Source organism: Vanacampus margaritifer, chromosome 10 (genome assembly GCF_051991255.1).
Source record: "Vanacampus margaritifer isolate UIUO_Vmar chromosome 10, RoL_Vmar_1.0, whole genome shotgun sequence".
In the NCBI taxonomy this organism is placed as follows: domain Eukaryota; kingdom Metazoa; phylum Chordata; class Actinopteri; order Syngnathiformes; family Syngnathidae; genus Vanacampus; species Vanacampus margaritifer.
In genome coordinates, this window is record NC_135441.1 from 17228510 (window position 1) to 17242633 (window position 14124).

Sequence of the window (14124 nt, forward strand, 5' to 3'; positions counted from 1 at the left end):
TGAAGCCAACTTTCTTTATTTCTACTCAGCTGACAAGTTTGTTGTCACAGAAACATTCCGAAAGAGAAAGGACAAAGCCATTCGACTGTCAGGTCTACAACACTGCAATGAATAACTACAAGTGTGTTAAAAAAAAAAAAAAACTGCTTTGAGGCTAAGTTGTAATGTGTTAACTGAAAGATCTACTCCCACTGGGCCAGTAGAGCTTTGATACAGTTTAAAGGGATTAAGATAATGAAATAATCAGTTTCTTCTATCGCTACGTAATGAACCGCCACAAAAAAAGGATTTCAGGCTCGTGTCAATGTACACATCACACATCACTGGAGCTCATCATGTCTAGCATCAACAGACCAAAAGGTTAAAAAGCAAACATATTTTTTTAAACAATGGGTCATGTTAAGTGTTGGCTTTTCCATTTTAGCGTGTACCAACTCAGGACACGGAACACATGGCGCTCTTGGAGCAGCGGGAGTCGCAGGAGCTGTTACGTGACTCCATCAAGGAATCTCTGCCGTCACACTCGGGCGACTCCAACTCCAGGTGAGCATCCTCTAAGCAGTCGTGCAAGGCATCTTTGTAATGGGACTGAGAACACAAGGAGCATATTGTGAATTTAAATAAAGCAACAAAACTTTATTTGAACTTTTTTTTTTTTCAGTTCTACCTTATGAACGGACATCTCCACCCGACACTGTTCCACAGACTCTTCCAGAGAATGGTGTGAATTCTCCATCTTGATGCGATGAGAGTGAATAGACTTGACATCATCATCGTCCTCGCCTGGCACCAGTGGGAAAACCTGGAAGCAAGAAAGTCCAAAATAGTGCTCAGAACGGAAATAAATGAGTAAGTACACAACCTAGACAAAGTTAGACATTTTTTTAGGAAATGGGGAAAAAATGACAGTTGCCAACTGTATTGGATTTTGAGGCTCCATTCACAATATACTGAACTATATTCAAATTGCTATTGAACCACAAAAACATGGTGCAATGGTCATGATAGATATTGATGGCCACAAAGAATTTGGCGATAAGTATGATTTTGTTACATTCCTACCAGTCCTTGCTCGTCCCTCTCGGTGATGACCTCAATGATGGTGGCCTTGCTGATGGCCTTACTGATGTTCTGGGTCTCGAATTGAGGACACGCCGCTTGGGCGTTTCCGTCCTTGTCCCGCTTACCTTTCAGCCAGTAGGTCTCGATCTCAACATTGCCCTAAAGGATGAAAGGGAAATTCTCTACAGTCATAAAATATTCATACCCTGGCCTGATTTTCAGTTGAAGTTAATTCCTAATTGGCCGAATGGGTATTGTCTCCTTAAAATTGTCAGATAAGATCAATGAATTGGGCGGAAAAAAATCATAATGTAAAACAGTGAAAATTGCCTATATTTTACACAACTTTCTGTCTTTTGCTCCTCGTTTTTGCTATTTCCAGCTATGTTCAAGGGTCAATGTGACCCGTTCTAATGTTTAATCATCAAAAAATATCACATAACGCAATGCAATCTTATTAATATTGAAAAATTTAAAATGAACAAATGAAGGCCAGCAGACAAAGTTGAACCTAAGTTTTATATATATATATATATATATATATATATAATTATTATATTTTATATTAAAAAATATATATTATTTTTTTAGATTTTCCAAATGGACCGGCAACATAACAACAGGGTTAACTAAGTACTTGTCTCAATGAACATAATTTGAACTCCCACTCAGGTAACCAAATATGGTTCCTTCCTGGAAAAACCTTTGCTGTTCCTATATTTAAACATTCATAGCACAGCTTGTCTCATGAAAGAAAGTTTTCAAAAATATATGAAAACTTCACTTTTTCCTTAAGATTCTTACTGACGGCTGCTTTGGGAGAAACTTTGCTGGCATTATCACCGAATGTACTCTACACAAGTCAGACTCGCGCATAAAAAGAAAAGCAAGCAGGCGACACTTACAGATTCAAAATGCTAAATATGTTCTCTGCCCACAGCCAAAACAGTGCCAGTTATTTTTGTTGGTTTGCTGATACACACATCTTGCATTTGCACCAGTTGGACCCTCAGGGAAGGTTTTGTGCATGCAGATAACATTTATTTACTGCCGACGCATTATCCCACTGTGCTATTCACATGTCCTACAGCAATTATTTATGTTGTCATGGTGGATTAAGTACAGTACAGCTACGATTTATGTAGTGTGCGTTGTTTGGACTCCAACCTTGATGGTAATGGTGCCCCTCCTTTCAAAAATAAAGTGGCTTCCTTTCAGGTGCTCGTAGGTAGCGCTGCTGAGTTGGATATGCATCTCCTGATGAGAGACAAAGGAAGATATTATTGACCTTTTTTTTTTTCTTTTTCAATGGCCTCTTCTTTGAATGCTGAGCCAAGCATTGTGAGCATCCAGACTGCTTCTTACAGCGCTTAGGGCCATATTGACCGAGCTTAGTGGTGCCTTAAAATACTTTGAATGTTTGACCAATTTCTTGTCTTGGAACATAAGCAAGAATATGAAATAATAATGCACTTCAGACCCTCACCACTAGATGGCGGCAGCAAATATAAAATTGACATCTGCCCTGCTGTGGAAGGCCAAAATCAGTTGGTGCCGCTAATGTAGCATGAAGCTAGTTTACCAAACAAGGGAAAAAAACATTAGATACAGCCACGCTTGATTACTTCCCGATTAGTCAAAGCTTTGGCGCCATCTTCTGGCCAACATGAATTGGTGAACTTCTGAATAGCAGGGTTAATTTCATTTCTCAGTCCCCACCTTTCCGTTGCTCTCCATGGCTGACGCCGTGTGGACCGTATCGCCGTGCAGACCGTAACGGGGCATCTTGTGTCCTACCACACCTGCTACCACCATACCAGAGTGGATGCCTGCAGCCACAACAAAGCAGGTCCATTTACGCAAGACTTGTTTTCATCACAGGCCCTATTGTAGTTATGGTTGCCCTCAGGAGGGAGGTTAATAACTGAAACCATATAAATGTATTATCACTAAAGATGTAACTGGGAAAAAAAATCATTTCATCATTTTGTGTAAACAGAACAAGCTTTAATGACTTTTAAAATGAAACATCAACTGTTGTTATTATGAAAGTGCATCACTAGTTTGTCTTCTTTTAAGGGAATGAAAGATGCAACGGCAACAGTTTCAACAGTCTGAATTATTATCCTATAAATCACCACTGGCAGTTGTTATTGCTTTGTTTTTTTTCTAAAGAGCCCCGGTAGAGGCTGTTTGAATGCCTCGGGAGTTGCATTTGTATTGTGCTACTTCTTTTTTCTCACGCTGCCCTGATACTCCTATTGGCGTGATGCTGTTTCAAATGAGTTAACAAGTTTGACATTCTGCCAGGAGCATATCGCATGATTTGTGGTTTATGTGGTCTAACACCAGCATAAACCTGAAGTCCAACCCACCAACACGAATCTGTATGTTGTTTCCATTCGAGGGGTCTTTCAAGTGATCGATGGAGCGCACCATATCCAATGCCATGTCACAAATATTATGAGCGTGATACTTGGTCTTCTCCGGCGTCCCCGCCACCACCATGTAGGCATCTCCGATGGTTTCAACCTTGCAAGGCGACAGACTTGACTCGAGCACATAAACACACAAAATACTAGCCAACTGAGGAAAACATGCGCGTACCTTGAAGACTCTGTGCTTCTCGCTGAGTGTGTCAAACAAAGTGTACATGGTGTTGAGCATGGACACCACCTGCAAGGGAGTGATGTGGCTGCAAATGCGAGTGAATCCCACCACGTCGCTGAAAAGAATGGTCACATCGGGGAACACCTGCAAGAAACACGGTGAATCTAATTGCTAATGAATAGCATTGATGTTGCGGCAAAACGCATGTAGACATGCATTTATTTTAGAGATAATCCGATATGGTCTTGTCTGTGCTGATACCGATTATTAGTAGTCAAGTCAATAATGGATATTTGGGTAATTGGATCAGATAATTACTTTTACTTAACTCATTCACTCCAAGCCATTTTCCCTGAAGCAACCCCCTTCGCTCACGGCTGTTTTACTAGATTTTGCATATATATATATATATATATATATACACTGTATGTATATGTATATATATATATATATATATATATGCATTACTGCCCCCATGTGGCCAATGTAAAAAAGCAGGAGCCGCAAAATCACGTGGAATTAATCATGATGCACAAACTATTTATTTAACTCTTTACATTTCAATTAATTATGATAATACTGTATGTTTTTATATTTAAGAAAGATATATATATATATAGATAGATAGATAGATAGATAGATAGATAGATTTTTTTTTTTTTACTTTTTTTTTGCTGGATTTCTTGGAGAGGCTGGAGCGAATTTATGGCATTTCCATTCATTTCAATGAGGAACGATGAAGGCAAATAGTCGCTTGAGTACCAGTGTCCACCTTGTACCCCCTGGGTGGTATTATGACCCGTTTTGGGCTTTTTGATGGTTCTGACCGGGCTTTTTCAAAATAAAATGCCACCCACGAGTTTTAAGTGTGAATTTAAATGTAAATCTTTTGCTGTGTGCGCATGTGTATGTGCCTGTATTCACATAGGAGCTCTTGTACTAGATCTGTTAAGATCGTGCTGGTGTACCTAATATTATGGCCTTAGTTTACAAGAAAATATTTAACCATAGTGACAGATGCTAAATTGGATCTTGTCTTTATTTAGAACCAATGCTAAAAATATAGCAAAGCTTGGACAGATGAAAGTGAGCTAAAGAGGAGCAATGGACTTTTGTGATGAAGCATTTGTTATTGTGTTTTGGCACATTGAATGTGATATGTGGTTCCTAGCGTCTCGGTTATTTATTTATATTTGACTCTGGGGAAATTATTTGACTATAACGACTTGAGTAGACTGTGTCATGCAACGAGAACGCTCTTTTTGCACTCCATTCCTGACCTCACAAGTGTTTACAGCCGGCTCTCCTTTGCGCAGCCTTTTTGCCACTGGCTTGGGGATCATTCTGTAAAGGAGGTCATCTGTCTTTTTCATCTCATAATCCAACATCTTCATGCTCTCCTCTAGCTTGCTGGACTTCTTTTGCTCCTGTGTTCAGACAGTAATGAGATTTTTTTTTTAATTAAAAAAAAAAAAAAGTACAGTCCTAAATAAAGATTATAGAAATATTATATATATATTGATATTAAATATTAAATCATAGAAATAAAGACACAACAGGTATCAAATGTAGCATGTTTTATAACCTGTATGAGTGCTCTTTTCAGCTCTTCCGACTGCTGTGTGCCTGCCAGCACCAAATCTCTGCTGGAGTCGTGCATGCTCAGGTCATTGATGTACAGTCCAGTTTTAAACATAGCACTCAGGCTCTCCATCCTGCAAATGCACACAAACAAAATAAAAGACGGGGGCAGATGGACAAAATGAAACTGAAAAATTAAATAATAAACGTTGCAAAAGCATTAGCGATAATGAGAATGAGGATTTTATTTTAGCCTATAATATTATTCTTTTATGGAAAAAGAAACCATGTTTGGTGCCGTAAAGATAAATAAATGTAGGGGAAATAAATAAATAAATAAAATAAATATTTTAATAAAAAGTTTTTTTTTAAGTCTACACACACCCCCTCAAAGGACATTTTTTGGGGGTGATACAAAAAATAGTCTTGTAAAACTCAATTAGATTATTTTTTTAACTTTCAAGATGTAAGGTAAAAATAAAGCAACTGAGATAGTGTTGTTGCACCCTGTTCAGGATCAACTCATCACATTCAAACCCGTGTTAAATGGCCACATTACAGATGCTCTAGTAGGCTTTCCTGGACTTTTTTTTTTCCTTTTTTTAAGGTTTAGGCCTAACTGATATTTTGAACTGTTCAAAAGTTCAACCTCAGCTTCATTATACAATGACCAAATCTTCCAAAACAGATGTGGGAAATACTGTATGTCATCTAATCATAAAACTAAGGTTGAACTTTAAAGTCAGAAGTCCAATAGGTTGAAGCATGGTGGTAGTCTTCGTGTTCAGTTGCAATCGGGACCTTAGACAAGGTGAAATGAATTACGAACAGTTCAAAAATAGCAATCAGTAAAGCCTAATAAAGAAGAAAAAAAATATTTGGGGACAATCAGAGGCACTAAAATGCTTTCACATGACATCCTGGCTTGTAATTTCATTTTAATTTCAGTATAGCCCTAATGCCATGTTTTACTCAATGAAGATTTGAAAACAATGTAATGCCCATTACTGCTTCAATGTAGGCATGAGCGCACTTCATCCCAAAATTTGGCGTTTTATAGAAGGATGTGGACATTTTGGTAATGTTCTCTGTGTAAAAACACTCTCTGTTGCAAATGGGTTCCCATTAGGCTCACAAGAGCTGCACTGTCTGATTACAAGCTAATTAGCAGTTCATTTCATGCATGGCGAGAGCCGCTCCAACGGGCCCCCGAACTGATTCAGTGCCCAGCTTTTTATTTGCACACTCACTGTAGCGCTCATTGCACTTAATGTTTTGCTTTGCAAGTAAAACGTATTCATGAGGGGTTTTGTCCCTCGAGTGTGCGCCTGTTTTGTGTATGCCGAGTGCATTCATGGTAATCTTACACAGGTGTTCCAAGAAAGATGATAGACTCCCACTCGGGCATGTATCGCATTTGTCCTTTCAGTCTCAGGCATCGGCTCCCGTCGCCCCAGCTCTCCATGGCATTGGCGCTGTTACCATCTAAAATGATGACATGTACTGTATATAAACTCAAACTTCACATTGCTGTTGTACTTCTGAAAGAGTTTATTTTGTGTGTGTGCACAAACAGAGAGCTCAAAACCTTTGTAATCGTCTCCAATAATGGACTGAAAAGCCATGAGCTCCACGTCCACATCAGCAGACCGATTGGCATTTTCATAGTCGGAATCTGTCAAGTACAAGACGGCGTTTCAGAGGAAAGCGATGACAATTCTAAAACATTGTGATTAAAGTACAGTGACTCCTCGTGGGTGAAATATGTGGACACGCTTTCTTACGCAACTGTAGGAGAAACCTTGGGCTAACTTTTGTGGCTGGTAGTGTAGCAATACGGTCAAATAATTTTGATGCCATTTTGTGGCATCTTGATGCCAAGGACATATGTTGAAGTGAGTTGAGAGGCACCGGTGTGACAAAATGTGCTTTGTCGCAATTTTGTAGCATCTTGGTTTATGATCTAGAACAGTGGTTCTTAACCTTCATTGTTGGAGGTACTGAACCCCACCGGTATCCTATGCACATTCACAGAACCTTTCTTTATTGAAAAAGATGTTGTTGTTTTTAATTCAAGACATAGGTATAGGGTTCATTGGTGAACAAAATGAAGAGAAAGAGCATCCTTTTCATCAAATCTGTTTCTCTTCACCTTGAATTCAGAAAGTGTTGCGTTCTTGTATTCCCCATTTCAATGCAGCTTAATTAAGGAAGTGTTCCTTCAGTTTTGCTGCATAGCTAATCATACTGTGCTAGAATTGTTTAACTTGGCATTGCAAATGAGTGCAGTTAGGACACTGACTTCCTATCACTCAACTCTATATTTATAGAGCACTTTTAAACAACCGCCGCTATTTTCTTTAAATGCTACAATGAAAATAGAAGAGGCGCAAGAATTGAACTCTGTGGAACACCAAGTTTTATCTACATCTGCTTGTACACATTTCGCTCATCATGTGATATGGTTATGGCAGGGTTCACCAATTCCAGTCCTCGAGGTCCAGAGTCCGGCTGGTCTTAGATGTTCCCGCCAACCAACACACCTGATACTAAAGATCAGGATTGTTATCAAGCATGCTGATGAGCTGATTATATGAATCAGGTGTGCTAGTTTGCAGAAACATCTAAAAACCTGCAGGACTCCGTACCTTGAGGACTGGAATTGGTGAACCTTGGGTTATGGTATTAAAAAAAGGAAGACCACAAACTAGGAGGAAATTGGAAAAGGTTGTAAGCAATGTAATGCCTAAAGTCCTACTTAGATAACAGATTTATCGCTTCGGCAACGGGCTCGAAGTCCATTTCTTTCATTGTGAAGTAGGATTTTCTGCAACGACGACGACCATAAGTAGGCTCCCTAACACACTCTGTGAGTGTGTTCGTATGTGTGTACCCCGCTTAAGGAAAACCACGTATTAGTGAGCCCTTGCCCAGCAGACACACACCCCTGCGACTGTTTACATGGCTTCCACTCTTACTCTGGACTCGGTTGTGGAGATTCCTCTCTCTTTTCACAGGTTCCTTGGACATGATCTCAAACAAGTTGTTGGGATGGGAGATGATCTAGGAACACAGACATAAACAATCGTTGACAGTCTCAGCACCCATTGTACATGACAGTCTACGAGTTTGTGAAATGTGTGACGGACAATGCCGGATTTGCCACTTAATTTTGGTAGGAGGACTACATCACCATGTTCCATGTGAACTCCACCAGGGGGCGAGCCAGCAAGAAAGCGTCAGTGATCTTCTTTCCATCTAAATCAGGGAAGACTGTGGAAAGTCCTGAGCCAACGTTGTGCACCACCATGTCCTGGAGATTCAAGGTCATCAGCCACTTCCCGTGCACGATACATCGTCTTGTTCTAGCGTATTACTGGAGTCCACGCATGCTGCTTTTTTACCTGTCTGAAGACGATATTGAAGGGAAAGACCTCAAAGAAGAAATCAGAGGTAATTGGCAAAATCTCCTGCTCTTCCTCATCCTCCTTCATGATGTAGCGGTAAGCGGAGTTGTCAAAGTTCAACCTGAAGGAACACAAAATGATCACCAAAACTACTGCGCTCTTAGGATAATAAGGATGAGAAACTTCAGATCAACTTGTGACTCAGGTCCAAGAGTACAAACAAAGCTGGCGGTGTCATGTTTGGGGCTCTGGTTTTGGTTGGGGGTCTCGATTGGTCCTGCGTGGGGTTTCAGTTCTTTGTTTATTTAATACTAACCAGTAGAGATGGGACGTTTGACACTGAGACTCCGGAGCATGTGTCAGCCGAGTGAGACAGACTGCTCGAAACAATGTATCAAAAGCCCCGATGAAACCTCCGTGATCACGTGCTGATGACGTATGCGGCTTTATGCGCGCTAATGAGATACCGGAAATTACGTAACTGATTCAAACCTTTTGGCGCGGTGTCAGGCGCACAATTCCCTCATGTAGACATTTGCTTCACTTTATGTTCACCTAAAAAAGTTAGTTATTCGGTATGTTTCCAACAAAAGTACTCCCACAATGACGCATTTAAAGTTTCCAATTATGCATTATTTTTAAATCGTGTGCAGAAGATACAGGCTTGACCCAAGTATTTTCCACCGAGTTGCTATAAGCGCTTCTCCAAGACCCTCAGTCACATCTCCCAAAAGACTGATGTTGAAATACTTGTCATCTGGCTTCACAGCGCACTTGTGTCATATCCAAATTATGTTTATAAAAATCGAATGAGTAACAGGACATCACATTGAACCGTAGTACTGGTACAGTGTCAAAATATTGCAACACTTCCATGTGTACCTGATGATCATTAGACAGACACAAATGTAAGACTGAATGTACTGGTGTTATGTTGGAATAGAAATCAATCAGGCGAATCACTTTGAAGATTATAGCTGCTATGACTCCAGCTGACCACCAGATGTCACCGGTACGATCTATCTTATGGGGCTTTGAAACTTCGACTCTTTTTTCCAAATCAATCAGCCGAAAGCCTCAAAAGCTTCACAAGGCTTCATTGTCCCATCTCTACTAACCAGTACCCCGGTTAGTGTTTTTGTAAACAAAGAACTGAAAGATACAAAATCAAAGTAACAGACAGAAGTCCTGAGGTGTCCGTGACAAGCGGCAATGATCCCACGCCGACTGGTCACCACCCGGGAACTAAATAAACCCACACTAATGAGGTAGCTAGACACACCTGGGGCTGAGGGCCACCCGAGGAAGGGCAGGACCCCACTCAGGCCCAATCGAGACCCCCAACCAAAACCAGAGCCCCAAACATGACAGGCGGTGAATGAGAATAGCACTTAGCTTATCGCTCACTAGTGCCTTCCATTCGCCATACAAACGGGACCGTGGGCCTGGCGGTAAGGAATGAGGGCAATAGGCGCCAGGTGTTGCGTTGTCTTTGTTGTTATCGTTATGTGCTCCCCTACCTCATGGTGACATGGGAGTAGTCCCCCACCATCTGCTCAGACAAGACCTCCACATGGATGTCCGTGTCATAGAACTGCTTCCCCATCTGCCTCAGCTGACCCATGGCATAGTGCAGGTAGCCTTTGCGCTTACTTCTGCAGATCACAACGGGGGGGAGAGAATTCAATAAACACACTAATGAGTCCGCTTGAATAGCTGGCATAAGCGGCATTATTGAACATGCTGTGCACAGACCAGAAATACAGGCAAGTCCATAGACCTGTTAAATCGTATTACATGGAACTCCCATCAGATTTTGAGACCTGTAGTGGAGGGTGACTCCAGTGGCGGATTCCTCCTGACAGAAGAAGGTTGGGGGCTGCACCTTGGGGTAGCTGAAACGCAGATACTCATGGAGGTTGTCAAGGCCATTGACAAAGTCGCGGACGTGACGGCCCAGCACCTGGGAACAGAAACACAAATGAAACAGTTTTAGTCCATTCATCAAAATAGCCTTAGTTGTGGTAGCAGGCAGAGCTGGAGCCAATGACAGCTGACTGCGGCGGACTGCATCGTGTAACTTGGCCACCAGTTAATCACGAGCCGTTTAATCAATACTGTATAATGCTTGATCGATCCCGTTTAATCGATAGCATTGCTAGCCAGGTTCCGATCCATATACTAGCATGTTCTTTGTTGTCGCTAGACATATAACTAACTAGCAGAATTCCACAGTTGTCAGCGTGCCCATATTTGGAAATGCTGACGTAGCGGCCTACTAGGAAGTAGGCACGGAGACTTTTGCTGCTAGTTTAGAAGAGAAGTCTTTCATTGTTGAAAAAGAAAGCCTGGCTGGGGAAGAGTAGTAGGAAAAAAAAGGAAATGGAGTTAGTAAGTGCAGTATAAAAAGGGTTTTAGAGTCACAGACTTCAAAAGGTGAATACGTTTATTACTAGAGTGGTTAACATTATAGTTGTATTGGCGGGTGGGGGGGGAGCATTGACTATAAAACTAATCTGTGTTTTACAATTCGAGTCTAGATTCATTTAATTCACTTCACATTATTTCCTATGGGATTTTTATCGGGACAACTAGGAATTCATCATGTAATGTATTGTGTTCCACTGTAACATTATCATAACATTCCCATGGCTTTTTCCTTTGGTATAGTTCAATTGGGCGCAATTATTTTTGCTACAAACAAACAACATACAATTAGAAACGTGAGATCAATGTTCACCTTGAGGATCCTGTCATAGCCATACTTCCCCACAAATCCCAGGAAGTAGACACCCCAGGAGTTCATCAGCTCATTGTAGGGCGTTCCCGTCACCCCGCTGGCTGCCTTTGCAATGCGAGGAATCACACTCTCGCTGTACACCTAAAAATATCAAGAGAATATTTGGGGTAAGACAGAGAAAGTATAGAATCTACTGCGATATGGTATATATTAGGGGTGTGAATTGCCTAGTACCTGGCGATTCGATTCTTATGGCTATTCATAGGTCACGATTCGATTCGATACCGATTAATCCCGATATGAATCTATAAATTGATTATTGCTATTTTTTTTTTTTTACTTAAATTTAGAAAATACTAATCAGTAAACTTGTACACTGTAAGATTTGTACGATTTTTTTTTTATTTATCTGAAAATTCAGGCTTATAACTGAGCCACTGCATTTAAGAAACAGGTTGCGGTCTTTTTCATGTTTGAACAGCACTGAAATAAAATATTAAGGCTTAATCTTCCATTATTATAACATTATTCCATGCTTAATGTGTAAACCCTAACCCTAAGTAAGACGTTTTGTTGAATATTCCCATACAAAAATTGATGTTGAAAAATCGATTCGGCCGCATATCGAATCGATTCGAGAATTGCACGCTGTAATATCGCGATATATTGCCGAATCGATTTTTTATAACACCCCTAGTATATATATATATATATATATATATATATATGCTTCCACACACCCCTTAGGTAACCTTAAACCTTAAAGTACACAGTTTTTTTTTTTTAAATGACTCAGAAGTTACACTGCCAGAAAAATGTCCCAATCCACACAATTATGCAATTACATTTGCTCAAGCAGTATTGATGTGTGTCATTATCCATTTTCGGGGATACCTGGTGAGTGACAAAGGAGTGCAGCCGGACGTCTGCCCTCTCTCTGACCAGCTTCCACACGTCGTCCCCGTACGACTCCTTGATGAAGTCGTGCAGACTCTCACAGAGCAGCCCGTACATGACGACACCCGAGATTGAAAGCCAAACCACAAAGACGGCGCGGTTATTCCCAAAGGCACCTGCAAGTGAATGAGAAAAGTCCAGACATTCATTTCAACGAGTCATTAATTGCACAGTGCTTGCTTTTGCCATTAACGCTGCTACCTGTTGAACTCAGTGCTTGATCAGATTAGACATCCCATCAGGGTTTCATCCGAGGGGCAACTGCGCAAACTGTTTTAAAGGGCCTCTCATTACCACAAGTACTTTTGTGCGGACGGGTGCGCATTGTTCTTGTGTCAGCTGTCAGCACCTGGTGGCTGCGGAGCTCCATGTGACACGAACACACCGCGAAAGCCATCGCTCAAACACAGATGACACCAGTCGGAGGAAGTAAACAATTAGAGGGTCTGCCCCGCTTTTATTTATGTATTTGGACAAACGTGCCCAAATAGACACCAGAGGAGTTAAAGGGCAACAATTCTTCTTATTTAATGGTTAGTCTGCAGATGTTTTTTTTTCCGGCTTGAATGACACCACATTTTCTCCCGGAGGCCGTGAGGCTTTCTAATAATGGATGGTGGCTTTGTGGAGCCGGGAAAGGTGCAAAATCGATATCTAATCTCAACAGAGATAAAAAGAAAAATATGCTTTCCTCTCAGACGTCTGCTGTCCTCAATGAATCAATCTGCGCAGTACATAAAATCCACTTTAAAGACCAACAGGGTTCCACAAAGTGTGTAGAATGTTTTGGAGTTCCATTTAAAATGTATTCAATTGAAAATATAAACAAATGTGAAGAAAAATCACAAATCTCACATTTTATGTTACAGACATCATGACACAAGAAGGCAAGCTCAATCACCAACATACTTTAATGTTTGTCATATATGATGTCATGTCATACAAATATTTACTCTAATTATGACAGAGTGTGGCGTGTTCGGATTTATGTCCATGCGTATTGTCTTTGTATTAATTGAATGTTGTAAACCTAGGGCCCCCCTGTATAGTGATTTCTAAAAGAAATTGCAAAAAAATAAATAATATTTGTAAGTGGAGAAATACAGAGTTATTAGTGAAATCAACAATTCTGGAAGGTTAAGGAAAAGGATGTCAAAACAGAATACTCCACTTTTGTACTTAAACCACAAATTTAAGGACTTTTTTCTTTTCTTTTTCTTTGTTTTGTTTTATTTATTTTTAATAATCATTTTTTATATAAGGAAAAGATTATTAAAAATTAGGGGCGTCGGGCGATTACAATTTTTATTCGTAATTAACTCACGATTAATCACAGATTTTATATCTGTTCTAATACAATAAAAAAAAAATCCAGGTTTTCATACTCTTGTTAACAGAAGTGGGGGAAAAAATGTTAAACTAATAGAAATAGTTCAAATGAATTTATGACGTCTATAGCCGTCAATGGCACAGTGAATGAGTTAATTAATCAGTTAACGCTTTAACTTTGACAGCACTAGTAATAATATCTGCGCATACCGTAGAATAGCTAGCCTGACCTCGCGTGACTGTCAGTCAGCGTGCCAGCTGTTTTAATGCACCCACACGCAAACAGCCAGAATCTGTTTTTATTAGCAAAAAGCTTTGAGGTCAGGATGAAAATCTTTATACTTGCCCCATCCCCCTAATCACTCCATTCATCCATCCTCGCTCATGTTAAAATAACCCGATGAGCTAAGAGCCGGAAGCATTCTGGGATGCGTTTTT

General features: G+C 40.4%; 1 protein-coding gene across 2 annotated transcripts; it reads right to left on the reverse strand.

Annotated features, from left to right (window-relative positions):
- LOC144059134 (soluble guanylate cyclase 88E-like) lies at positions 1-12691 on the reverse strand. Of its 2 annotated transcripts, none has more exons than XM_077578031.1 (19): positions 12559-12691; positions 12295-12473; positions 11401-11541; positions 10484-10623; positions 10181-10315; positions 8658-8781; positions 8447-8566; positions 8232-8316; positions 6842-6928; positions 6621-6738; positions 5258-5387; positions 4953-5099; positions 3670-3816; positions 3438-3594; positions 2782-2891; positions 2230-2319; positions 1063-1221; positions 668-802; positions 1-588 (listed from the first exon to the last, which is right to left on the reverse strand). In XM_077578031.1, exons 2-19 carry the CDS (start codon positions 12412-12414, stop codon positions 436-438), a joined length of 2298 nt encoding a protein of 765 aa, XP_077434157.1. In that variant the 5' UTR covers positions 12415-12473; positions 12559-12691; the 3' UTR covers positions 1-435. The 2 variants fall into 2 exon arrangements, with proteins under 2 accessions (XP_077434157.1, XP_077434156.1); XM_077578030.1 differs by having other exon boundaries at positions 8199-8316.
- Between the last annotated feature and the right edge of the window lie 1433 nt (positions 12692-14124).